We start from the raw sequence: 26,849 nt of genomic DNA, 5'->3' as shown, positions 1-26,849 counted from the left end.
GTATCATTCGGCTGTTGAAAGAACACAGTTATTATTAGATGCCCATTCTCCTGTATATATATCTGTGGGAAAACCTTTTGCAGATATGAACTCATCTACATATAAAAAGTGTGAAAGATTCTATGCACCTCCAGGCCTGATGTAGTATCCTGGTGGCAGCAGATCTTCTGGACTGCTTAACTTCTGACTGCTAAGCACGCAGGAGTAGAAACCTGCTTCGTCCTTCCGTAGGCCCGTGATCCGCAGAGAATAAATAATCCGGGATCCTTCTTGTGCCTGGGCCTTGAAACGAGTGTCGTTGAATCCTGCTCCATAGTTCACGTAGTTCGCACTATTGCAGAACACCAGGAACTGTGGGGTGTCATTGCCGTGAAGTATACGATACCAGTAGACCCTCTGGCACTGGTGGTCCGGGCACTGGCAGGTCAGCGTCTCCGAGCCGCCGATGCGGGGATAGACCACGGTCACAGCAGAGACTGCAGGACAGAGCAGGGGGAGTTATTGAGCAGTGCCTTACAGGCGAGTCTGCACACCAACATCTCAGTCTGACCGCTGACGCTACGTCAAACCATATAATCATACAGTATGGGAGTATTGCAAATGTAACACTACAGCAACAAAGAACAATTTTGAACTGTAAGAGAATAGCCCTAAAAAAATTTCTTCAACTGAGATAGCAAACCGTGTGTCGAGACAAGACAAATATATTCACTGGCTTATTTCCACAGGAAAAAGAGAGAGAGAGAGAGAGAGAGAGAGAGAGAGAGAGAGAGAGAGAGAGAGAGAGAGAGAGAAACTGCAACTGCCAGTGGAATGACAGTGTGTTTGAAGGATTGTTCTAGAAAAGACTACTTACAGAATCTTATTGCAAAATAGTTTTTCCTCTTTCAAACTTTTTTGTGTAATATGCTAAAATAATCTCATGTAGGTGTTTTTTTTTCCTAAATGTGGACATAAAAAATTTAAATGGAACAGACTTTAAACATCGGCCTGTTTAATGTTTTGTATATGTAAATATAAGGACAGATGGTAACCGTAACGCTAACCTCCAAGTCAATGAATAAATCAGGCTGGAATTTAAATAATCAGTAGAACAAATCAGTACTATTGCATTTTTGAAACAACTTTTAAAATCTTCCATTCATCAGTGAATGTCTGAATGTGTAAAACTATTGATACGGATATATCAATACATGATGTTGATAATAATTAGTGCATTCTATGAATTATACTCAGCATATCTTGTGTGATATAAAATGATTTAAAAAAGCATAATCACTAGTGACTTAATAGTCCAAATATAAATGTGCTTAAATTTCTGCAATGAATGCTTTAGTAAGTTAATATATTTGTATAATGTGAATTATATGCAGTCACTAATTCCATAGTGCCTGCTATTATTGGCCTAGTGAGTTCATCACTATAACCTCTAAATATTTTCTAAAAACAAGAGTCCATTACAGAAATTAAAAAGATCAGTGATTCAGAAAAATTATATTATTCGTACAGTAAACGCAATTCAAATAACCCACAAGTCCACCAACATCTTTGTCATTTGGTGAGATTCTGATCGATGTCCATCGAACGTGGCCTAGTTTTGTCATCCGTGTGAGATAGGTGGTTTAAATTTGAAAATGTCTTACCTGCTGTCGAAAGGCACATGACTGTCCAGAGGTGAGGATGGATCATCTTCGGTTGTGTGTTTGCCAGAACTGTGTGTGTGTGTGTGCTGGCTTTTCTGTTTCTGTGTATGTCCTTCTGCCATACAGCAGGAGGGAACTGGAGTGTGTCAGACTCAACCAATCAGTGAGCCTATCAGAGTGCGGAACAGAATGAGTGCACATGTGCACACACACACACACACACACACACACACACACTCAGACACAAACAACAAATCCTGTGATATAAGGCCTAAATACTTATTAATGAGGAATGAGGGTATGTTTTACTTTACTTTTTTATTTTACTTTTTACTTTCAAGTACAACTTAGTAGAGCATCATTTTTTATTTCAACTCTGGACCTAATTACCCCAGAAATGGGAGAACTGTACTGAACAACCAAAGAAATTATTTATGAGTCATAATTTTTTTATGTTGCAGATAATATGGAAAATTGTATCAAAGTAGACCTTTTTTGGGGGGGGGAGTGAATTAAATCAAAAATGTTTGTCCTGATCTGTATGGACCTGGGACATTTCACCACACGCAGCGCATCTCAAACAGAACTTTTCTGCACTCTTTTATGCCTGTATGATATGTAGAGAACATTTCTGTCTTGTCTGGCGTGAAGGAGCACAGTTGGGTGTAAGCAGTGCTGCTAGCGCTAACCCAGGCCCAGGTGTGTGACCTACAACATCTGCACCATGCCGGCAACATCAACCTGCAGATCGGCACGATTCAAGTTACAGAAACCTCCCAAACATGACCCTAATTGGAAATATACTCTTGCTGGAGGTCGATACCACTCATATCACAGATTATAATGAAATTGGAGTAATGTCCCCCCCACCCCAATTTAACACAAACTCCCCAAGACTCAGTTCTGCATCTCTTGCGTTTACATGGGTCATGGAGGGCTTGTTTAATGCCAAGAGACAGAGCATCCATTTAGCGATAAATTACTATTTATCGCTAAATAGTACTTTAATTTACTATTTATTATAACACTAATAATCTTCAGTGATTATCATCTTAGTTTATGACAGATTAGGCAATGAGAATATGAAAATAGCAAGTATCACACCCCTATAAAATGTAGGCTTTATTTCCATAACTAAAATTCTCTAGGAGCAATTAGAGATCTTTCATTTCAGGATAATACATTAATTAATATTTTGAATCATGTTTCTAATAATTTTATATTGGTTCAGTTCATATTTATAATCATGCTGATCAATTCTCAGATTTTATTCTTGTTCAAGTATTGTTAGACCAGGCCTGATTCATTATGAAAAGCGCAAAGGCTGCCTAATCATAATTAGTTACAGCAAACCATGCTGTAACCGCCATGCTGTAAGCGTTAATTTGAAATATATTTATTTGCCTTGATGGGTCGTAAGTGGTTTTCATCTCGAACAAAATGTTCATTATTGTTAATTTGTTCAGAGATTCAGCTACTTACTAAAAACACCAACATCATCATAAGCTATCAGCCTGAGTATTATTTCGAAGACTTCGTTTAAGTACTCAACATCAATCATTAACAGGCGACTGCGTTCTCTGCAAGTGTTTTAACATAAACCCTAATAGCATGTGAGGGGTGTCTACAAAACCATGGTCCACTCTTTAACTGCTCATCCAGCCAAGTATCTTTCTCTCTATACTGTTAAGACTCCCTTTTCGTCTGTCTCATTGCTCAGAGTAAGCTGGCTGTGTTTTTGGTCCAGGACAGTAGTTTAATTTCTGCACGTGTTAGAATACATTTATTATGGTGGCAGTGTCTCAGTGAAGAGCACCTTCTCTCTCCTGCACACTGATGAAGTTTCAGCCACAGCGTTTCGAGGTGTGGGAGTCTGGGCGTCGGGTGCGAAGCCTCTTCAGCTCCTCCATCATTCTCAGAGAGTCTGCGGAGGATCGTGAGGCCGTGGAGGGCTGTGGAGGGCGGAGGATGTGGGTGAAGCACACGCCTCGGGGGTCGAGGGTTCGGCAAAGACACTGGGAACAAAACCACACGATTCTTTGAAAACAGGAGATCTCGGGGGGCTTCAGAGGGTGCTTAGAGTGCCGGAACGTTCACGTCTACAGAGCACTCTCAACCGTAAGTCATGAAAGCACACAAATGAGCGTTAAAACGTCCGGGGATGCAAGACTGTGAGAATGCAGACGTCAACCACGGCCATAAAATATACGCAGGTACATAACAAATAATGACATACCATTAACAGTGAGACCTAATATAGCAAAGTGAGACCTTGCACAGGTAGCTCAAGACGTCTGCTTTATCACCAAAGACATTAAAAGCCTTTTTTGAATACATGTTCCATTCATTAACAATCGCATATTTCTGTAAGCTGCTTTGACTCTGGGAAGAACTGTCTTTTCAATACCTCATGCGTTCACGGGGGCAAATAAGGTCTAACCTATAAAGAGATCAGCCAGTTGAAACTTAAGAAAGCCAGGTGTCCCCATTTACCCCAATTTACCCCCATGCACCTGTCACAACAAAAATGTATTTAGGCACATACACGTATGACAGCAACATCATGACAGCATGTTGTATTCACAAGTTTCATACAATACATACTATACAGTCAAACTCAAACCAATCAAAATAAATAGCTGAGAGGACTCCTTTCAAAATCTTGGGAAAAGAGTTTACACAATACTGTGCAATAATGATTCAGTCACAGGTGTATTTGTAGTATGGAAAAACATTAACACCACCTGCAGTATCATTGGTTTTGCCCATACTGTATTATAGAGAAAATACATCTGCAGCTAAACAGCGCCTCCCTGAGTCAGAATCTGGAATGATTGTACTAATGTCCTCACAAACCAACACGTTGATAACATGCATGGGGTCCAGCATAGCCTGAACAAAGCAGTCTCTTTAATTTTAGTAGCTTGGCTGACTTAGCCACACAGGTTGGCATTTCAGCAGTTGTCATAGGAGCATTTTTTTAGTAATAATATAATTTACAACAATTCCCAGAAACAAAAAATATAGTTGAGATTGAATTTAATTTCTCAGGCATTTCCTCCATCATTTACATCTTTACACACCACATCACTATTTTATTTATATATTTCTTTTTTATAACATTCCAAATCTTTTTTCCAGAATTACTGCACTAGCAGTTTTTAATATGGTAAACACTGGTGTTTAGGATTTAAGTTAGTACATTAGTTACGTAATTAAAGGTAAACCGTAGTAAATTGTATTTATTTCATGTGAGAGTAATATGAGATGATACATTTGCTTAATTTGAATACCAACATGGTTAGTGCAAACATACGCATGGTCACATATCTACACCATATAGCAAAAGTCTGTCCTGGTTACTGTCCTGCAAAACTAAAGTGCAGTTTTGAAGAATACCTGAAAAGAGGCCATTTTATGTGCTGGCTTCCTCTGTGTGAAGCGCAAATGTCAACTGGCAGAGTGATGGTTCAGTCACGTCTAACGCACGGACACAGACGAGTCAGGACGGACCCCCCGCATCACCCTGTCTCTGGGATGTCCAGAATCTGTGTGAAGAGTGAAGGTGTTCTGGCTTAAGGTTCGGCACGCTGGTCCGTGTGTAGCACCACATGATTCACCACCAGCCTCCCAGGGGGGATAATCCCAAAGGTCAGAATAATCCCAAATCTCAGAATATTCCCAGTATGGTTTCGTCCCAGAGCTTCTCCTCTTCTGTCCTGGTGTCCCCCTTGTCCGTCTTCTCCTTTGTTTTCCTCTTCTTCTCTCGTTTGCATTTTGATCTCTCGTCATCGGGTTCGGGTCTGTCCCCTAGGTGACCCTCCGTCACTGCCGGCTCTCCCTCCCCGGACCCTCCTCCACCTCCTCCCTCCACCCTTTCTTCAACAGACACTTTGCTCCACCCTCCCTTGTCCTCCCCTCTCCATCTCTTTCCATAATGACCTTCTTTGGATCTCTTGTTCCCCTTGCCCGCTCTTTTCTTTCTCCCATAATCCTCGCTGTCGTCAGAGTCTCGTCCTCTGGGTCTTTTCTGCTTCCGTTTCCTTCTCTCTGGGTCCTCATCCACTCCCTGCTCCACCTGCTCCTCCCCAAAGCTCATCCTCCTCAATCTCCTCGCCTTCTTTGGTGGGCCTCGTTCCTCCTCGTCTTTTCTCCTCCTACTCCTGTCCGTGTCCTTCACGGAGTCGCTGTCCTGCTCTCTCCTACCCCTCCCTCCACCTCGCCCCCTCCTCCTGCGTCTCCACCCTTCCCTACTGTCCTCACTGCTACTCCTGCTGCTGCTACTGTAGGAGGAGGAGGAGGAGTCAGAGAATGAGGAGGAGCTAAACGAGTCGGGGCTCCTCCCCCTATGCAAGGACCTGCCTGTAAGGCCGGGAACGAGTGGCGGAGGCTGGGATGGGCACCCCTGATTCCACTGCTGCTGCACAGGAAATTTCCCACTGAACGCAAACTGGGTGATTCGAGGGTGAAATGGTTGGTGCCACTGAGGCGGGTGGAGGCTGGGTGGAGGTGCGTGTGATGAAGGAGCCGAGGGACAGGCCTGGGCCTCCTTCACATCCTCCACCTCCTCTGCAGCGTCTTTAACGTCCTCCTCTGCTGTCCTGTGCGCGGGACCTTCAGGACCCTGACGCGTTTTGGGCTCCAGCCCGCGGGCCCTCTGCACCTGGATGTAGTCGGCCAGCTCGTCCTGGAAGGAGCCGTACACTTTCTTCTGGGATTTGCACAAACCGACGATCTTCTTTTCTCTGGCAGTCGAGGGAACAAAAGAGCAAAGCAAACATGTTTGTAGAACGTACCAAGTCGACCTGCGGTATGTGTCAGGAGTGCAGAAACGTGGTCTACACACTAACACTCACTTGACGTGGTGCTTGTTGCCCTGCATGTGAGCCTGGTACGTCTCTATGGAGCCCAGAGTCACACAGCACACGGGGCACGTTAGGGAGTGCACTGGACACGCAAACAAGGAGAGAATTACAACGTAGACTGACTAAATGCCAAAGTTACACTCGAGACAAATGTACTCTGGATTCTGCAATACTAATCTCTATTAGTACTAATACTCTATCTGGTGCTGGGAGGATGTAGAGTAGGCACCATGCTCTGACTCCTCCCCGAGCTTGCAGAGAAGCTCCTGCCGGGCCTGGTTCCGCTGGTGCTTGCGTCCGCTGTAGTGCTGCCGGGCCATTAGCGGGTTGTTGAACGAGGCCGTGCAGAGCTTGCAGTACTTGTCTGGGTTGCTCAGGTCCACCCCCTGGGGGGCGGAGACTGTGCTTTCCTTCGGTTCCTGGTCCGTCTCACCCTGTGGGGCCGCACACCCGGTGGGCACAGGGGACCCCACCGTACTCCTGACATCTGCTGCGTACGTAAGACCATTGAACGAATAAAAAGGGCTGGTGGCTCCAAAATTGAACGCCACTAGCATTGACGAGTGTCAAAGTGCTAATACTTGCCTACAGAAGGAGCTGTGGTGGTTTTCCTCATGTTCTTGGCATGGACTTTACCCTCATAGTGAGACCTAGCGACCACCGCGGAGCTGAATACCATGTTACACAGCTCGCAGAATTTGTCTGGACCCACATTAGCACTCTGTTAAACGCAACAGGCGACATGATGGACCCACTCAAGCGAAAGGGAGAAGAATTGAATGTACAAGATCCATGTAGAAGGTCCATGTAGAAGGTCCATGCCACCTGTGGCTCACCTGAAAGCCGCCAAACTCCTGCCTCTGCTTCTGCCTCTCAGCCTTCTTCGTCTGCAGGTAGATTCTGACTCGTTGAGCGTGTTTCTTCCCCTAACAAAAGATACGAGACAGACTTGTGCAAATGATACAAACGTGAGATGAGTGTATGTGTAATTATATTGTGCAGTTCATCTGTGTAGGACTTCTACTCAAATCTCTTGCTGTGAATGTCCATACTGACCTCATAGTGAGAGACTCTCTGAGACTCAAACAGCAGCACTGCCTCACACACCTGACAGAAGGAGTCTGTCAGCAGGCCCTTCAGCAACTCACTCTCATTCAGGGTTTCTGTGATCACAATACAAACAGGAGAAATATAATACAACTAATTTTCAGGCTTAATAAAGGTACACTGGACGTTGATTACACCTTAGCATCAAATTAGACAAGAATTGAGGGAAAGAAAATTTATTTTGAACTAATAAATGGCTGTGGAATATCGACAACAGATTTTAAAATTGAATTAAAAAAATAATAAATGTTATTCATTCTATTTGTTCATACCTAAAGATGTTTCAAAGGAAGTATCTTATTATAATGTAGCACTCTCATGATAAATTGATGTGGCAGATTTAGATGTTAACTATATTTAAACACTCCAAAGGCAACAGTGTCAAAAACACGTGTGGTAGAGATAATATGCTTGATGAATAAATGTCGAAGTGATTTGAGAAGGAATCCTTGGGAACATCACTCTGTGAAGCTACATGTGACTGAAGCGTGTAATGCTTATGAAGGAGTCTTAACTATAGCTTAATAAGTTAAGCTAAAATTTCTCTACTGACTACACTGAGCTTTCAGTCCCTAGGAAAATGACAATTTCATGCCAGTAATCAGACATATCCATTACACAAATGTCTAATTTGACATTATTCAAAGCTGTTACACTCTCCCACAGACACAGTATAAGAGGTTTCATCAGAGCCCAGCTCAGCCTAGTTCTGGACGTCTATGCATTTTAGAGAAATGGATAAAACGTGTAAAGCAACCTTCAGACTGATCAGTATACATTTATAAACAAATACTTGTGGAAAGTTTATGAACTTCACATTCTTCAAGGCAAAATGGAAAAGGAAAGCTTATAAATGCCATTTTAATAAGCATTCTTTAATTTTTCCTAAGGTCCAAACCTCTTCAGATGAAACAATAATAAATAATGAAATTATTCATAATAAATAAATATGAAATTAGGCCTAATGGTGACCTAGACGTCCTATTGACTTTAGTCCAAACACAGGATCTCTACGGTCGAGAAAACAGCTATAGATGAATTTATCACTTACATTAACTTAGGTTTTTGTTCTTTAAAATGCACTTTTTATAATATATGTAGTGCCACAGTTAAATGCAAAACACCCAAGTCACAATGCCCGTACTCATAAATCACGTTTAGGGTCATGTAGAAACACCCAGTCAAAATACACCAGATACGAACCCGAGACGTCCTGAATCACACCAGCTACCCGCCTCCACTCCTGAACGAGTTAATATAAGTTAAAACCCAGTTCATATCTGTATATATGGGTATGTGAGGTGTTAAACCACATAACCAGGGTGAAGTTATCTAACAGATAACCTGATATAAATGTTTAAAGCACTTCCACGCTGGCGTTAGGACAGCTCAGACCTGCGCCTGTGGGGACCGGCTCGTTTTGCGCTGAGGTAAACCAGACCCACTGCTTAAAGACTGGTACCTTAAGTTAATAATGTGGTTTTGATGTATTATTAAACACGGGGATAACCACTGAATTTTGTCAGCTAGAGCGAACTATGCGTATTTTTGTTGTTTTGGTCGTTTTTGTTCTGGCTGCGGCCGCTGGCGGACTCACCTTCTTCAACATGACAACTAGGGGTGTTAGTGTTTTGCACTGTTTCGGCGTCTAACACAGAGGCCGAGTCTGAATGCGCCATGGCGTTACTCTCAGTATACGACACACTACCCTCCAACACGGACATGGTTTTAATCTCCAACACGAACGGCCCAAAAATAATAAAAAATGTGCACCTGCGACACCGCAGCTAAACATCGCTGACTAGCTGCAAGTAAACATGGCAGACCGTGCGGGGAGCACTGCGCATGCGCCAACGTCCTCTTCGTGTGCGCTAAACGACCCCGCTCGTCAGGACGTGTTGCCACCTTTTGGGTACCCAAAGATTGGACAAAATTAGATTATATAAGTGTGTAGAAATCACCGGTCTTTCAGCACCGACTGCATTAAAAACCCTTTTTTTCCACACATGAGACCAATATATTTATAGATGTCTTAAATCGCATGTTAATCCAAGTTTTTATTGAGGCAAAACATTTTTATTTTGATTTTTTTGCAGAACTAGTCCCCACACAAATGTAATTATCTGGTCTAGCATACAGTTTGCATGCGGTTTCCCGAGATTAATTTAGTTAAAGCGCTAATGAAAATACGCCGTGTTTCAGAGTTTCGTCGTCACGAAGCTAACAAAGCTAACGTCGTTTAGCCGTGGAGTGTCGCGAGACGAGAGGCTGAGCACGCGCGCTCAACCTCCGTTTCCGTGGTAACCGGTACACATCTATCAGACCCACAGCTAGGATACACATGTGAGCAGGACATAAACAAACAAACAACAATACATTAAATGTAAAAAAAAAAAGAAAGAAAACGTGTCTTGACTTGATATTCTACGCATCGTTGGAAATACAAAGTATAAAGTAGCGACCTAAAGCGATGCCAGTCCCTCAGAAACCTGGAGCAGTGCGAACCAAACGAGTAGGTACACACACACACACACACACACACACACACACACACACACACACACACACACACACACACACACATACATGCAAACATAGTAAAAAGTGTACATATAAAAAATTCAGAAGTGCTTTGGCTGTACGTCTTTTTTCTCTGGAAACTGCTTTTCTGCCTCTGTCAGGGATCAATTGCTCTTTCCCAGACGAAGGCGCCTGCCGTGAAGGGTGCTAAAGCCGGCAATAAGAGGAAGGTAGTTTGCAACCTTTATCTGTTAACTTATAATCTGAATTTACTTGAGTCAGAAGAATGTTTCTACATTCTACATTACAACTGTTATATGTAAAAGTGTTTCACCTTGTAGGACGACGATGATGGGACGGATGTAGGTGACGGAGGAGACGAGTGGACACAGGGGAAGACTCTGGTGAAACCTCAAGATCAGCTGGACATATCTGAGGCAGTAAGTAGGAATATTGAAAATTTTGAAAAACTGGACAGCGCGTAGGCGTAGCAGGCAGAACATCTGACTATGTAGTCGTATGTGAAAGCCTACCACACTGACAGGTCGTCTTGACAAGACAGAGGAAGGAAACGGAAGAAGAGAAGACATCTACCGCTAACTAATTACGAGCCCACGTAATTTTTATTTTTGTCAGGCTTCAAGGGGGCTTCCTGAAGTGGAATGTTCTAGATCATATATTCTGTTAAGTACAGGAAGAGCTCAGTGTTGAGAAGCTGAGGTGTGAGGAGTTAAAGTGAATCACTTCTTCACCTACATTTGCAGTTGTACATATACTTTTCTTTGAAGTATATGATTTAAATCAATATTTGAATCACAGAAGTGATTCACAGTTTAGTACCAGTGCAACTACATTTTACAGTCTCTGAGGTCAAGACAGATATAAAAATATGTAATTTTAGTTCAAATAGACAGTGGGTTTGTGAGTAAAAATCTTTTTGGGTTTTTTTTATTTCCAGTCACAGTGACAGTGGCATCTTTCTCTATGAGACTACATAGACATGTATGCAATTTTAAAAGTGCACTCTGACAGAGCCTTAGAGAGAGAGAAATGCTAAAGAAAGAGTAACAGGGGTCTGACAAGCCAGGTCTGAGCTGAGAGGCGTGTATTATGGAGAGATGATCCTGGTGGTTATGGATGCAGTAGATGTCACCGGCTGGCCTGTTTTGAAGTAATGCCTGGCGAGTTCATTTCACCCCACTCACCAGCGATTCTTCATCATAATGCTGGCAGAATCAAACCTTTTTTATTTGTGGGCTTGCTTTGTCGTGCTATGGCCCAGCTGTCATGTGTTCTGCAGGCATGTGTGGACTCAGTGTGGGATCTGTGTCAAAGTGAGAAGAGCCAATGTGGGGGAAAAAAGGCAGATAAATGCTTTTTAGTCTTAGAAGTTATTTGATTCAGTAGTGGAAAATGACTGAATTGTATTTAAGATTGATGTTCATTCCTTGGATTGATTCCATAGCCATGATTATGTTTGCCGCCTGGGAATTGAAGCTTGGGTTTACCAATAATTTGTCCTTTCAGTTCAGTCCTTCGGTGTCGGTAATCTTCCTTCCCTTTTTGTTATGTTTCTTAGGAGCTGAAAGAGGAGTTTACAAGGATACTGACGGCGAACAACCCACATGCCCCACAGAACATCGTCAGATACAGCTTCAAAGTAAAGTGTCTGACTTGCTAATAGTTCTTTTTTGTTCTGTGTGGTTTTGCAGTCATCAGTAGACGTTAACACGGGTATTAACCATCTTTCACTGCAGCTAACTGAAGGCTTGTCCCTGTACATGCTGCATTTTCCCCACAGGAACGCTCCTATAAGCAAATCAGCAGCGTGGACCAGTTGGCCGTTCATTTTGTGCTGCAGGGGAACCTTTTGCACAGGGACTCTGATGAAGCTCGGAGACAGAGGGCAAAACACGGAATTCCAGAAGGTAGAAAGGCTGAGAAAGATCAAAAAACCATGTAATGGTCAAATAAAGAACTGAAAGATAATGATACACAATTAAAATGATGAATGTTTCAGAGAAAGTGGCTGAAGTCTCCTTAGCAGAAAGTGAGGACGAAGCAGACACTCCGGTAATAATATAACTTATAACGACACAAAGCTATAATCACAATTGCCCGTCGAGTCTATTTATCGTAGGCGGTGTGTTGAAGCACTCGGCTGACCTGTGCTCTGCAGGCAGCTGGTGCTGAAGACCCAGGCGAGGCAGAGGAGGGTGGTGGCGAAGAACGACCTGACAGTGTGGAGACCAACTTGGGGAAGGAGGAGCGGAAACTGACTAACCAGTTCAACTTCAGCGAGCGAGCGTCCCAGACCCTGAAGAACCCCCTGAAAGTGAGGGCCTTAGACCGCTAGTACTGCAGCCTGCCTCGGTGTTCCTTCATAACCGCACAACACAGGAGACCCAGCTGGTGCAGCCTTCGAGGAGATTTCATTTACTTTAATTGTGTTCTCTTCGTAATAAAGCAGTTTAATAGCTGCAGTGTCTTTAACGGCGTGCGATTAGGTATGCCGAATAGGGAAGAGTCCTAAAACAAGGTTTCATTTAGGAATAAATAAATTCCTGCAGACGCAAATGAGTTATTTTAATTTGCTCCCTGCTTACAACGTGGATCTTTCTGCAGGAAAGAGAATGTCAAACCGAACCTCCTCCTCGTGCCAGATTTTCTGCTACAGCTAATCAGGTAAGACGGAATAAACCCGCTGGACTTTTAAAGGAGTTAATACCTTCAGATTCAGATGGAAGAAGACAGTTTTATCTCAGTAACTTCAGCTCTTCTGACAAAAATTAGGCTCAGTCTTCAAGTACGTTTAACTGTTAATGAGGATTCTTTACTTTAAATTTGAAAACTTCAGCAGCTTGAGTTGAATTTCTGTTGCTTGGAGTTCCACAATGTTCCTGAATTCATCTAGCGTTCAGATCTTCAGTCGTTCTGGCCCGATTATGCCAGACTGCACTGCCTGAGCCGCTGACACCTGTGCCGATGGGCTCCATGGTAGTGCAGCGTTTCAGCCCACGTTCCTCTCCGTGTCTGCATGCGTTCCTCGTCCCCTGTGGTGCTCCCTTTCATCCGTGCTGAAACAAAAAAAAAAGAGCTCACTCACAAGTGTGTCTGTAGTGGGAGATCTACGACGCTTACGTGGAGGAGCTCCAGAAACAGGAGAAGATTAAGGAGAAACAGAAGGCCCTCCCCTCTAAAAAGGAAGAAGACAAAGGCAAGAAGAAGTTAGTGCCGGTGGAGAGTCAGGTGGGAGCACGCAGCTTCCTGTCATGATTTGATCCACACTCATAAAGGCCTGCATTCAGTGTCACTGAGTTCATGACGCGCGAGTAGGATTATGTGAAGATGGTCACACTTTCGACCACCATATTATAAAGTATTGTTCCAAAGGGACATTTTATGTATTTTATGATTTTCTTTTACCTTATAAATCAGAGTGATGACATTACCAGAGTGGCAAAGGTGGCCAAGATCATTGAGCGCATGGTGACTCAGAACACCTTTGATGATATCGCTCAGGGTAATTATTCCTCTGTGGAATTTAACTCATTATAAACACTGACATAAGATATTGTCTGAAAAAAGGAACTGCTTTTCTCTGTCTTTCTTTTCTTTGGCCGTGACAGATTTTAAGTATTTTGAAGATGCATCAGATGAGTTCAGAGAAGAAGAGGGCACGCTGCTCCCCTTGTGGAAGTTTCAGTATGACAAAGCCAAGCGTCTGTCAGTCACTGCCCTCTGCTGGTCAGTATGCACACTACAACACATCGAGCAAACTTTAGTTGTTTACAGAAAGGTTCTTGCAGTCACTTATAGATGTTCTTTATATATAGGAACAAAAAATACAAAGACTTGTTTGCTGTAGGACTCGGCTCATGTAAGTTTACTTCTAGATTTGGCATGACAGCGAATACAACAGCGATTGTCATTGCAACCTGAATTTTGATTTTGATCTCTTTCCCCTCCCAGATGAGTTCAGGAGGCAGGGGCGTGGCATGCTCCTGTTTTACTCCCTCAAGAACACCACCTTCCCGGAGTACGTCTTCTCCACCTTGTCTGGGGTCATGTGCCTGGACCTCCACCCGCAGTTCTCCTACTTGGTGGCGGTGGGCTTTTACGACGGCCGCGTGGCCGTCTACAACCTGAAGGAGGAGGGGCCACAGCCCGTCTACAGGAGCACGAGCAAGTCGGGCAAGCACACAGATCCCGTGTGGCAGGTAGGGGGCGCTCTTGTGCTGGCCAGCGCTTTCAGCTTTGTTATTCCTTGGCCTTGTCTTTTAGTGATCCTAGTGTCAGCAGGACAGCACCAGTCAGACTGCAGGGATATTGTTACTAAATTAAACAGCTTAAAATTTGATTATGTTGCGAGAAGGTGGCAGGATGTCACTGGGGCACGGCCAGGTTCACTGTTTTAATTGAAGATGAACCTCTTGCTTTGTGTTGCCTGCAGGTGAAGTGGCAGACGGATGACACGGACAACAATCATAATTTCTTCTCGGTTTCCTCCGACGGCCGTGTGGTGTCATGGACTCTTGTGAAGGTACTCGGGGAGCCCTTCCAGAATAAATTTTTTGTGCATTTATATGTATGTTTGCTGCTTTTGTTTTAATAAGACCAATTGTTTTGATTACAGAATGAACTGGTGTTCACGGATATCATTAAGCTTTCTACAGAAGGACCTGTTTCTGATGGACAGGAGGGCATGCTTCCTGCCCCAGGTCAGTCACTGTCTCACTCCCAAGCACGGACACAGTGTCTCACTGTGTGTTTATCCACCCAGCATCTCTCCATGGCTGCTCTGTCCTGCTCGGTGCGGTCATGCGTAACGGTTATGCACCTGTTTCATTCTATCACCTCACAGCCGGTGGGACCTCGTTTGATTTCCATAAACAAATTGACTACCTTTTCCTAGTGGGCACTGAAGATGGCAAGATTCACAAGGTCAGCTGCCAATCTCATTTTCAATTACCTTCCGCAATTTGTCTTCTGGTTGTATTTGTATTTGGTTGTATATTATGTTTACAGAAAAGGCAGTTTACAGTTGCATGTGTCCTCACAGCTCCAGACTGCATGGTTCTCATTACCACTTGCTCATGTCTGGCTGCTTGTGTTGTTAGTGGGGTGTGTTGGTGGCTCTCTGTTTAAATAACACTTAACATCCTCTGAGGGGAGAGGAAGTGTTCTCATTAATCCTCCACCTCCGCTCAGCTCAGGTACGCCTCCAACCACCAGCCAGCCAGCCAGCAGGGGGCGACATGGGCTCACAGCAGCACTTCTCTCTCTCTCTCTCTCTCTCTCTCTCTCTCTCACACACACACACACATCTCACATTGCATGAATGCACTGCAGTAGTACAGGCTCAGATTTACACTTGATTTGTTTTGCACCAGGGTTGATACTCTTGCTTTGAATCTCTTTCATGCCTTTTTTTTGTTGACTGTCCTATTTAATAAACATGCACACACAAGCCCACACACTCTTGGTCACTCTCTTACACTAGCATAATTATTATAGTGCCCATATTATCATATAACAGCCCATATGCCCATACAAACTCGCATGCGTAACGATTAAAAACCTTACTGGGGTCGAGACGTGTCCTCAAGAACCACACTGGATGTAGTAGCGATGAGCTGGAGAGGATATCTGAGCCCAGCACACCTTCAGCTCTGCAGGACAGCAGAGATCAGCGCTGGCCTCCACACCGCTCGCCTGTCATCAGGACGCGGGATTCAGGTCCCGCCAGACTGCAGGCCCCCCGCTGCTGGAATGTGCCCATATGATTTGTGATATAATGGGATGCCGGGGCTCGAGGCCACTGGGTGTCCTGCTCAAGGTCAAAACAATACAGCGTTTTATCTTTTCAGAGGAAGCCCTGAAGACCAACAGAACAGCCCCTTACTGGATGGGGACGGTAAAATAGATGCAATAAATATACACCATTTTAAAAAGTCAGCCTCGCTGAGCTTTTGTGGGGAGCCGTGTTATCCCCCACGATCCCAAGAGACATTGCGGGAGCTGAGATGGTTGTTCACTCTCTGCTAGCTGACAGGCAGTTCTGGGGTCCATTACTTCTACAGATTTATCAACTCATCACATCCATCACGTTCTGCCCCGTTCAGCCTCTCTTCCACACAAATGGTGTAATGTGTCACGCTGAGCTGTGTAAGCTACTCCCCGTTTCCATTTTTGAGAGAAAGTAAAGAAGAGAGGGGGAAAAAAAACAGAATGCAGTAAAGAAGGCAATGAGTTTAAGACAAAATACTAATGTGTCGTGTTGAAGTGATTAGTGCTGGCCCGTCCACGTGCAAAGGTGCAAACACACGGATGAGATTGTGGCTTTTCATGTACTATATCATACTGTATCTGCATGTCTGCTGGTAAAGCTCTTAAGCAGTTTAATCGTTTCCATTCGCAGTGTTCCAAATCATATTCCAGCCAGTTCCTGGAGACGTATGTAGCTCACAGTCTCCCCGTCGACGCTGTCAAGTGGAACCACTTCCATCCTAAAGTCTTCATCTCCTGCAGCTCTGATTGGACTGTGAAGATCTGGGACCACACCATCAAGTACGCAGATAAATGTCACATGCATTCTTATGCCAAAGCATCACTGCAATATTACATGAAGCTGAACAGAGAACCCACATGATCTACAATAACATCTTCAGAGTTAAGTCACTGAGATAATCACAGGAAATTGTTCATAGATATATCCTCAGTGATTAGATGGAAACTGCCTGAGCCCTGTTATTCTTACTTTAACAACAGCTAACTTAAATCAAACACATTATCCTGCTACTATTGTAATTAAAATAAACATAATTAGCTTGTCAGAGCAGTCATTTGAGAAATCAATTAGGCAGTCCCAGGTCTGTCAAAGAGAGACCCCTGGCTGAGTAATGATTATAATTATTCTGTCATTCTGAAAGAGCTTACAGTGCCTGGTGTAGTCTTTTTTATAATTGCTGTAGTTTTTAAGGTGTGTTTACTGGCGCTATCGATGCTCACCAGCAGAGGGCGCTACTACAGTGAAGACAGCTTCAATCAGAGGTCAACTGTTTGCCATCTGGCCCAAGCATGTTTTACTGGCTTATTTATCTGCTGAAGTATTTATGCAGCCTGTTATGTTCATCCTCCTTTTGAGTCACTGCTAATGGACCCGAGACTTCCAGTGTGGATTGGAGTGGAAGAGACAGTGGTCCCACCTGGGGACATTAGTCACTTGTCTTTGGAACGGGGAGTCACTCTGGTCCGCTCACCCTTCACTAGTGAAATCCATTCGGTCACTTGTCTGTAGGAAGCAGAGCAGCAGTGCGGACCAAACAGTAAATAGTTTCTTCAGAGACTTGCTGTGTCACCAGAACAGGGGACGACAGTTTAAGGTTAACAAGGCAGTTTAGAGAATCCGTGCCTGGGTAGTGGCAGACACTCGGGTCAGTGAGGACCTGCGGGCTTCTTTCAAAACCCAAAATAAGACACAGAGATAGAGACGAGGTAGAGAGAGAGAGAGAGAGAGAGAGAGAGAGAGAGAGAGAGAGAGAGAGAGAGAGAGAGAGAAAGAAAGAGAGAGAGAGAGAGAGAGGCTTTTCCATCTAATCTGTGAGTTTAATGGAAGGCAAGCGTGAGAACAGGAAGTGTTTTTCGCCTGCCCCAGCTCAGCGTGGTGGCAGCTCTGATCCAGCTATTGGGATGATTATGTGCATTGATTTCAGATCTCCGAGTGTGTGTGTGTGTGTGTGTGTGTGTGTGTGTGTGTGTGTGTGTGTGTGTGCTTTAACTAGCACAGTGGCCCCAGGGCAGAACACAGAGCATGATCTCCATTGTGTGGAGACCCCAGGAAGTCCACTGTGTGTCTGGGAAACCTGCTGTTAGCTCAGAACCACTTCGGAACAAACACACACCTTTTGGCTGGCATTCCACCCCCAAAAATGACCACAACATAGTGGATTTACATTTAACGCTAACGGCGTTTCACTGCTGAGAGCGCTTTAATGAGATAAGAGGTCTTTAATGCGTGGTTTTAGAGCATTTCATTATGATGCGTGTGTCTTTTCCAGGAGCCCAGTGTTCACCTTTGACCTGAACGCAGCTGTGGGGGACGTGGCCTGGGCACCATATTCCTCCACCGTGTTTGCTGCTGTCACCACAGACGGAAAGGTGAGCTCAGCCAATCAGAAGGCTCCGAGACCAGCCGGTCCACCAGCTCACCACAGCCTGGCATAAACACTACTGGAGTGAGCGTTGTTAGGTCATACAATTTTAACACTCGCATCCCCATAACCTAGTAAGGGTAGTAAAGAGAGGAGCTATAGTGCCACTTTCTCTGGAACTGCGCATGATACGTAAGGTAATATGATGACACACAGAGTTATGGGTAATTTCAGGCGATTAAGCACTCAGACTGTCATTTACCAAGACATTCAAAAGCAAATCTCCTGAAGTACTCACAACATGAGAACACACGTACCCACGCACACACACACACACACACACACACACACACACACACACACACAAACACACACACATACCTTTAAGAAGCAAAATAGGTGATAATGAAACACCATAGCAGCCCGACGATGGGGTTCCACTCCTGCCATCCCATAATACTGCATGACAGCACCAGAACCCAGAACCCGGACCACTCGTCTCTGTGTTAATAAGCTCTAAGGACAGTGCTCCACCTACAGCGCTGACATTAACAATTACGGGACATGTGTTGTAAACACCTGGGCCGCCCCTCCCCGCTCGCGTGTGTGAACTCACACCACCGCGTCTCCCTTGTCTCACACTCGGGTCACGGTGCCCGTGTGATCACTGCGTTCTGGCCACGTTGGCCATTACGCTTCGTAAATGATGAAATGAGAGAAAGGCATTTTTTGCGAGGTAGCTCCTTGAGAATGTGTATTTTTTTTTTGTTGTTTGTTTTTTTCTGTTGTTGTTGTTTTGACAGTTTCCGGCATAGCCAGCTGTCCTCGGTTATTTTCGGTGTCTCCGTTCTGTTAGAGCTGTTCTGGGCTTTTGGGTCTTGCTTAGTGCCAGGGTGAGTGAGTGCCAGTGTGTTGTGTGTGTGTGTGTGTGTGTGTGTGTGTGTGTGTGTGTGTGTGTGTGTGTGTGTGTGTGTGTGTGTTTGGGAGGAAGTGGGCACAGGATGCCAGTCTCAGTAAAGCTGCCGTGCCTTCAGTGTGCTGTTAACACACTCAGTCACGGTCGACACGCCTTCGCCCACCGACTGGACGCGGCCGTGGTTCGGTCCTCTCACGGTTCACGTCCTCAACGTGACCTTGCTATGGTGCCGTGATTTCTGTAGCAACGCCTTCGCGTGAAGCAGACGGATTCAGTCAGAGCAGCGTTTCAGACCCAGCTGCCTAATGACTGCATCGTGGAGCCATTCTGTCGGTCCACATGCGAATGAGTGTGTGTGTGTGTGTGTGTGTCGGTGGTCCTCCCACAGCTACAGATGGCTCCTGTGGCCCTGACGTGGGTGTTCACGTGTGCTCCTGCACCTCTGCTACTCAGATCAGGGCCACCCGTGCGTCTGCTCCGTGCTCCCTGCCTCATTATGGCCCATGCTGGCTGACAGATATTTCCCAGTGGCGAGTCTGCAACCTCTCGCCCCTCCCCTCGCCCCTCCCCTCGACCCTCCGGTCCTCCCCACACACCAGCTCCCCTCTCCTGCTCCCCTCTCTGCCCCCCCCCCCCCCCCCAACTCCCCCGGTGGAGGGCTGCCTCGCGTGCCGAGAACAATGAAGAATGATGAGCTGTGGAACCAGCCAGATTTCCTTTTCTTCTCCTCCCTCTCTCTTCCCTCGCTCCTCCTCCTTTTTTCTCTCATTCCCTTCTCCTCGTGTTCTTCACCTTTCTGTCTCTCTTCTCCAAAGGGGTCGGGCTGTTGTTTGTCCGTCTGGAGGGAGGGGGGGGAATGTGAGAGTGTGTGTGTCCCTATGCTCACACGCTCCCTTTGGCTCCTGGAGTCTTCTCCTCCTCCTCTTCCTCCTCCTCCTCCTCTCTGAGTCTAATCCCTCGTTCGTGTGTATTGACCCTCGCCATGGCCCCCGAACGGAGGCGGCGTGTCTAGCTGAAGATAGAAAGCGTAATCCGTGTGGGGATATTGCTGTGAGACATTTCAGAACGGAGGCAGACTACATTATTTGATTGTGAGACAGAGCTGGTTGTCTCTAGTGAGTGTGCTTGCGTGTGAGATGGGTAAGGTGGTGAGACAGCCTCGATGGTGTTCTGTCTGAGGGAATTATGCAGTAGTTTCAGAAACCTAGAATGTCTGTTAGCCCTGTCTGACTTAACTGTGATTCTGGGAGCTAGACTCTTCTGGTCTGGGATGTACCTTGCATCTGAAACTATACGTGAGGACTGATTAGAAATGAGCGGATCTGAGTTTCACGTACTGTTTAGTTGCCATGAACGTGGCATATTAGTGCTCTGTGTGTGCATGTGCGTGTGTGTGTGTGTGTGTAGTCCTTTGTTTATATTTTGCTATGGTATGTTTACAAGAAGTGTGTATTTAACTGCTTACTTTGGCCTGTTGCGTTTAGAGTTTCTGTCAGTGAAACTGCTCATCCTGTTGAAGACGCACACAAACAGTGCTAGGATCAAGTAATACTGCCATCTGCTAAGTCTAATACTAATAATAATACCGTCACCTCTTAAGTCTAATACTAATAATACTGTCTTCTCTTACACTCCCCCACTCATTGTCACACACCCACAGATCCATTTCAGGTCAGAGGTGCTACAGCAGACAGACCAAGACCAGACAACAGAAGTCCTGTCATTTCTGAGACATCCCACACATTTGATGTGTTAATTTAAAAGCGTGGGACATTTCTAAAAAAAAAAAAAGAAAAGAAAAAAACTGGTATTTGAAGACTTGAACACTTTCTCTCTCTCTCTCTGCTTTTCTCCGTCTCTCATACACTAACATGCAGGTCCATGTGTTTGACCTCAGCATCAACAAATACGAAGCCATTTGCCAGCAGGCGGTGGTGGCTAAGAAGACCAGGTTAACTCACGTGGAGTTTAACCCCGCACACCCCATCATCCTGGTGGGTGACGAGCGGGGCTACGTCACCAGCCTGAAGCTGTCTCCCAACCTGCGCGTGAAGCCCAAGGTGAGGGGCGCCGCTGGCCGGTTCTGCCCTCTCCTGACACACACACGTGGGCTTCTCGACGCTAGCCTCAAGCCCCCGACTCCTCTGCACTCGCTATCCCAGTGTATGATTCACTTTCACAGTCCCATGATTCACTTTCTGGCTCTTAGCCTTTTTACTTCTACAAGCTTTCTAATTGGCTTTGTTTTTTTGGCATTGTGAAGCCAAAGCCATTAGATTTTTTTTTTTATGGTGGAGGCGGTATAGACCATGGTGTAATGATGTGTATCACTATCAGGTTCTGACCGTGCTAACCCCTTGACAGTCACCCTTTTCATGCACTGCTTGTGGGGACTGGACCGTGTGACCAGCGTCTGTTTGCCTGCCAAGGGACCAAGACAAATAAACCATGAAATTAAATCAATCTGTTATTATTGATGAGACAAATGTTTCTCGGGTAGCATCAAAACAGATGTTATTGAATTAGTGCTTTCAGAGCAAACATGGATTCCAGTGATGACCAGGGTTAAAGCTGTGAGGCCGCTCGAGGCACATTTATTCATCTAATACAACAGAGCCGAGTGAGGGAGAGCACAAATAAAGTTTTGCATTACATGAAAGATCACATAAAGCTTTAGCTCATTTAGCTTCGATTTCAGCGGATTGGATCTTGCTTTAGTTTAGAATTCAGACGAGTGCGTATTTGGTTCCGGTGTAGATTTCGGTCGACTGGTCACGCGTGTTTCGTGGCGTGTTTTGCTACACGTGACAGCGGTGTGAACACTTACGCTGTGACCTTTTCACAACAGCGGTGTGTTGAGGGGCGTAACACTCCTCCTGTGCCGAGTGGTGTAACACTCATCTCTTATCTCAGCAACTGTCTTTCCTCATCATCCGTCCATTAATCTCCTCATCCCTCCATTCATTAGTGCCATAATTGTGCCGGTCCTCTTTTATTTTAATCCCCATTAACTAGCCTCCTGTCCACTATGCGTACACTTCCCTGCATCATTCATTGCAGTGATTGCATTTTTCCTCTTGTCTGGGCAGATGAATGCCGTGACTGATTATGTCCATAGGACGCAGCCTGCACCCTGCGCTGAGCAGAAATAACAGTGCCACACAGACCGAGCTGCTCTCTGCAGATAATGATAATCCCTAAGCACCTCCCCTTTCTCTCTCTCGTTCCCCGGACTCATTCTCTTCGCCGCCTTAGAGACAAGCTGCCGTCTGGGTGATTGCCAAACTGAAAAAAAAGCTGCTCCGTGTTTGGCTTTGTTACCGCAAAAAATAAAAAAGAAAAAAATCCCTGAGGACCCCTCTTGTCTGGGTTACGGTTTCGATGTTTGTAGGTTTCTCGTGCACCCTGGCTAAGGATGGCAGTTTTGCTGTGGGAAATGTCGTCATGTCCACTTAGATGTGTGATTAGTGAAGAGACGTGGCTCTAGTGTGCCCACCGAGGCCAGCGGTCACCTGGACGTGGTGCAGTGTGTTTTCATTAAGGTCGATGGGTCAGAAGCCTGCACTCTCTCCCTCTCACACGCTTCCTTTCATTAATTGTGCGGCTTTGAGTTTGTGCTCTGTGCTGCTTTGGTTCCTGTCTAAACAGGTCAGCGTGTAAAAGTCAGTTCTGTTAAGTGCTAACTACACTGGCCCCAGTCATCCATTCTCACGGTGGCTGAAGAAATGTGCAGAAACCCCATCTGTATCTCGGTGGAGGTCTTTTACAAGTTCGATAAAGCTTGACCTCCCCCCCCGGCCATTTTAAGGTGTATTGCTCGGTGCTGACTACGCTAGGGTGTGTGTGCATGTTAGCTCAGTGTTTTTGCAGCCCGTGGGCCAAAGCTGTGACAGTGAGGGACGACATCAGGGCCCTGAACTGATCCGGAGCCAGTGAGCACTCGGCCATGACCATCGCAGCAGTGGCGGGAACGTAGCCACCCCCCCCCCCCCCCCCCCGCTCACAGCGCGGTTCTGTGGTCTACGGCTCCATCCCCACAGCCTAAAGCAAAGCCTGTATTAATGACCACATTCCTGGTCCGCATCTCGGAAACACCAGTATGAAAGTCACAAGCTTACATCCAGACACAGGAACAAAACAATCGAACTACACCCAAAATAACAGACTAGTTGTGGTGCATGATTTTGGCCCTGGGTAAAGACGTGGTATCAGCCTCACAAACTGCACTATGAACAGGGTTGTTTTATGTTGCACAAGGTGGTAATCAGTGCATTTTCCTGTGTGGTGAGTTAACCACAGGCACTCGCATTTGTTTATCTTACTAGCTGCACATATTGATTGACACCACCAGTTATTGGATTGTAATTACTGCTGTGTGTTTGCACATTCCATCACGGCCCTGCCAGGGGTCCCGCCCTCTCGTCCTTCTAAATATCAAAGTCGTCGAGGTTTGTTTGAACTGGACGCTGAACATGGTGGTAGTGAAGGCCTCGAAAGATCAAGGGCTTCTTCTACAGTCGAATTACTGAGAAAACAATCCAAGCTTCTGCAGAAAGTCAGTAGTCAGAAGGCGTACGTAAGGATTCCCTATTGATTAACCATCACCAGCTCCAACTGCAGACGTTACCAGATTCTGCGTGGCTTTTGATGTGCCATGTGACATTCCCGTCCGATCTGCAGAGATTTCGTTATATAAGACGGCGATTCAGAAACTTCAGAGATGAGGACAAGCTGTTGGTCCTGGTCCACAGATTGCTCTCCACTTTGCCAAACAAAGGCTCTGCTCAAAGGACACACATGAGATTTTACAAAGCAATCATAACACAGATATAATCTAAATGTACATCAGAATCAAAGCCAAGCTCAGTTTATCAGAGGCGTTTGACAGTGAAGGGGTGAATACTGTGGTACAGGTTGTTGCAAGGGTGCGTCTCCAGATATCCAGATACTCCTTTAACCAGGTGGCTCTTTTTAATCTTCTGTGGCCACTTTCAAAAATGAGAAACGATCCTTTAACGGGCTGCTCAAACCACCTTAAATCAAACCCCTGAAGCCTAAGACTAGTGCTAGTGTATTAGCAAAGTAATACTTCTCTATGGAGAAGCAGCAATACTTCTCTATGGAGAAACAGCTTTTATTTACACACACACACACACACACACACACACACACACACACACACACACACACACACACACACACACACACACACACACACACACACACACACACACACACACACACACACACACACACACACAGCAGTCAGTGCCAGGGGTGTGTTTGGGGGGGTGAGGGACAACGGGGTGGGTGCTGTCTTCTCCTAACAGCTTTTATTTACACACACACACACAGCAGTGAGTGCACAGCCGCACCGTTTCATCCGTTCTAAAGCCACCTGTCCAGAGAGGTTCTGTTTATATTTAAAGAGGACAAATCATGACTTATTCACGCTCCTGGCTTTGATGTCACAGCCTAACAGCTTTCTTCTGGAGTCTAATTTGTGATCTTGAGCATAAAAGGAGTTATAGTTCTGGTTTGGGTTCTGTGGCAGAAATGATCCTGCTGTTTGTTATAAATATTTCAGCACCGCACCTTCATGTATAGACACAACACTGGGAAGAAAAGGTGAGAAAAGGCCAGAGAGGCGTGTTGCTTAGTTCCAGACAGACATGCCCGCTCTTTGAGCACAGGTCTGCCTCTCTAAGCACAGGTCTGCCTTTCAGCAAAGCTCTACCTCTCTAAGCACAGGCCTGCCTCTCTAAGCACAGGCCTGCCTCTCTAAGCACAGGCCTGCCTCTCTAAGCACAGGTCTACCTCTCTAAGCACAGGTCTGCATCTCTAAGCACAGGTCTGCATCTCTAAGTACAGGTCTGCCTTTCAGCAAAGGTTTGCCTCTCTAAGCACAGGTCTGCATCTCTAAGCACAGGTCTGCATCTCTAAGCACAGGTCTGCATCTCTAAGCACAGGTCTGCCTCTTTGAGCACAGGTCTGCCTCTTTGAGCACAGGTCTGCCTCTCTAAGCACAGGTCTGCCTCTCTAAGCACAGGTCTACCTCTCTAAGCATAGGTCTGCCTCTTGGACCACAGGTCTGCCTCTCTGAGCACAGGTCTGCCTCTCTAAGCACAGGTCTGCCTCTTTGAGCACAGGTCTGCCTCTTTGAGCACAGGTCTGCCTCTCTAAGCACAGGTCTGCCTCTCTAAGCACAGGTCTACCTCTCTAAGCATAGGTCTGACTCTTGGACCACAGGTCTGCCTCTCTAAGCACAGGTCTGCCTCTCTAAGCACAGGTCTGCCTCTCTAAGCATAGGTCTGACTCTCTAAGCATAGGTCTGACTCTTGGACCACAGGTCTGACTCTTGGACCACAGGTCTGCATCTCTAAGCACAGGTCTGCCTCTCTAAGCACAGGTCTACCTCTCTAAGCACAGGTCTGCCTCTCTAAGCACAGGTCTGCCTCTCTAAGCACAGGTCTGCCTCTCTAAGCACAGGTCTGCCTCTTTGGTTCAAACAGGGTGTCTCTTTTTGTCTCGACTCACCTCTCTCTGTGGTTATAATTCTGATGGTGTCTATGTATAGCTTCATCCTTGAGCTACATTTTTTACCCAGCCTTTAAAGAGGTGTCTGCCTTGAAGTCTCGGTGGATCTGGGCTCATTTCTGTCTCGCGCGCGCACACACACACACACACTACCGCCTTGTCCTCTCGGCTGCTGACCAGCTTGGCTTTAAATGATCTGCAATACAGTGAATGAGATGGCAGGCTGTAGGGAGAGATTACGCAGTGGCTCGGTTTACACGCGACTGCCTGGCAATCAGCAAATCTTGAGAGGTAGCTGCAGTCGAACGGCTCTGGGAATAAAACGCCGGGATTTATTTTTGCGGTTCGCTCCCGAGCTGTTCTGCAGGGTATCTTGTTAAGTTCATTACTGCATCTTTGAGGTCAGTAACCATAGTGATGATCTTTGATAGGGTGTGCGGCCTATTCGGTGTCCTCCCCCCAAGGGAACGTGTCTAAATAATCGTCTTCGACAAATGCCAGCCTTGAGCAGAACGGCTTGTTTGTGGTGGCAGTGCGACGTCTGTGTGTCGGTGCCGTTTTGCTGTGTCATGTAACAGGACAAGTGGAAATGTCTTTTTCTCTGCCCACAACACTTAGATTAGGAACGAACATTTGTACAGTCACTGTTAGCACTTTGGAAAAACAATATTAGATCAGCTACTGTAAGTAGTTGACTCATCTCTCTCCGTCTCTCCGCAGGAGAAGAAGGGCCAGGAGGTGCCAAAGGGCCCAGAGGTGGAGGTGGCGAAGATGGAGAAGCTGTTGAGTCTGCTCAGGGAACCTGAGACTGTTCCACAGAACTAAAGACTGTCTGAATCCTCCAGACCTCTGCAACATCGCTAGCCTAGATTACTGCACACACACACACACACACACACACACACACACAGCTCATTCTATAGCTTATATTTTCAACCCTCACTTAATTCATGTCTCTGGTTTGTGCTCTTTTATCTATTTCCCATTAACTGACACTCTTTGTCTTTTCATACAAGGTACTACTAAACTTCTTTAAAATTCCAAGAAAAGATTTCAAAGACAAGTTCTGTCTTCTGATGTATTTATTAAAGTCATTCGTCATTGTAAA

At 45.6% G+C, this 26,849-nt stretch overlaps 3 protein-coding genes across 6 annotated transcripts in view; 1 reads left to right on the top strand and 2 right to left on the bottom strand.

Moving 5' to 3' along the window:
- Nucleotides 1-5,182, bottom strand: part of cd8b (cd8 beta) — an 8,721-nt gene extending 3,539 nt beyond the window's left edge. Inside the window, exons 1-3 of the mRNA XM_076994880.1 lie at nucleotides 5,043-5,182; nucleotides 1,644-3,658; nucleotides 129-476 (exon numbers count right to left, since the gene is read on the bottom strand). Coding sequence (XP_076850995.1) covers nucleotides 129-476; nucleotides 1,644-1,689 — 394 coding nt within the window. The 5' untranslated portion in view covers nucleotides 1,690-3,658; nucleotides 5,043-5,182. The remainder of the gene's footprint in view (nucleotides 1-128; nucleotides 477-1,643; nucleotides 3,659-5,042) is intronic.
- Nucleotides 3,925-9,597, bottom strand: zmat1 (zinc finger matrin-type 1). Of its 3 annotated transcripts, none has more exons than XM_076994878.1 (7): nucleotides 9,389-9,597; nucleotides 7,565-7,671; nucleotides 7,345-7,434; nucleotides 7,094-7,229; nucleotides 6,738-6,998; nucleotides 6,500-6,590; nucleotides 3,925-6,388 (listed from the first exon to the last, which is right to left on the bottom strand). In XM_076994878.1, exons 1-7 carry the CDS (start codon nucleotides 9,408-9,410, stop codon nucleotides 5,314-5,316), a joined length of 1,782 nt encoding a protein of 593 aa, XP_076850993.1. In that variant the 5' UTR covers nucleotides 9,411-9,597; the 3' UTR covers nucleotides 3,925-5,313. The 3 variants fall into 3 exon arrangements, with proteins under 3 accessions (XP_076850993.1, XP_076850991.1, XP_076850992.1); XM_076994876.1 differs by having other exon boundaries at nucleotides 9,213-9,480; XM_076994877.1 differs by having other exon boundaries at nucleotides 6,738-6,995; nucleotides 9,213-9,480.
- dnai1.2 (dynein, axonemal, intermediate chain 1, paralog 2) lies at nucleotides 9,516-26,849 on the top strand. 2 transcript variants are annotated; one of them, XM_076994874.1, is made up of 20 exons: nucleotides 9,516-10,127; nucleotides 10,297-10,365; nucleotides 10,477-10,575; nucleotides 11,715-11,795; nucleotides 11,937-12,063; nucleotides 12,156-12,208; nucleotides 12,315-12,470; nucleotides 12,761-12,820; nucleotides 13,256-13,384; nucleotides 13,574-13,658; nucleotides 13,765-13,882; nucleotides 13,972-14,015; nucleotides 14,108-14,355; nucleotides 14,589-14,678; nucleotides 14,772-14,856; nucleotides 15,000-15,079; nucleotides 16,557-16,705; nucleotides 18,196-18,295; nucleotides 21,082-21,264; nucleotides 26,462-26,849. In XM_076994874.1, exons 1-20 carry the CDS (start codon nucleotides 10,086-10,088, stop codon nucleotides 26,564-26,566), a joined length of 2,103 nt encoding a protein of 700 aa, XP_076850989.1. In that variant the 5' UTR covers nucleotides 9,516-10,085; the 3' UTR covers nucleotides 26,567-26,849. The 2 variants fall into 2 exon arrangements, with proteins under 2 accessions (XP_076850989.1, XP_076850990.1); XM_076994875.1 differs by lacking the exon at nucleotides 21,082-21,264.

This window comes from Brachyhypopomus gauderio, unplaced genomic scaffold, assembly GCF_052324685.1.
Source record: "Brachyhypopomus gauderio isolate BG-103 unplaced genomic scaffold, BGAUD_0.2 sc167, whole genome shotgun sequence".
In the NCBI taxonomy this organism is placed as follows: domain Eukaryota; kingdom Metazoa; phylum Chordata; class Actinopteri; order Gymnotiformes; family Hypopomidae; genus Brachyhypopomus; species Brachyhypopomus gauderio.
Note: the sequence above shows the minus strand (reverse complement) of the source record. Positions and strands in the feature narration are given on the sequence as shown.

Bases quoted from the DNA above. Each gene is read 5' to 3' on its own strand.
- zmat1 (XM_076994876.1), bottom strand. From the start codon at position 9,339: ATGTCCGTGTTGGAGGGTAGTGTGTCGTATACTGAGAGTAACGCCATG. The intron at 7,435-7,564 runs GTCAGTATGGAC...ATCTTTTGTTAG, and splicing joins AGAGAGTCTCTCACTATGAG to GGGAAGAAACACGCTCAACG. The intron at 6,389-6,499 runs GTGAGTGTTAGT...CTCGACTGCCAG, and splicing joins GGCAACAAGCACCACGTCAA to AGAAAAGAAGATCGTCGGTT.
- dnai1.2 (XM_076994874.1), top strand. From the start codon at position 10,086: ATGCCAGTCCCTCAGAAACCTGGAGCAGTGCGAACCAAACGA. The intron at 10,366-10,476 runs GTAGTTTGCAAC...TTCACCTTGTAG, and splicing joins AAGCCGGCAATAAGAGGAAG to GACGACGATGATGGGACGGA. The intron at 18,296-21,081 runs GTGAGCTCAGCC...ACTAACATGCAG, and splicing joins CTGTCACCACAGACGGAAAG to GTCCATGTGTTTGACCTCAG.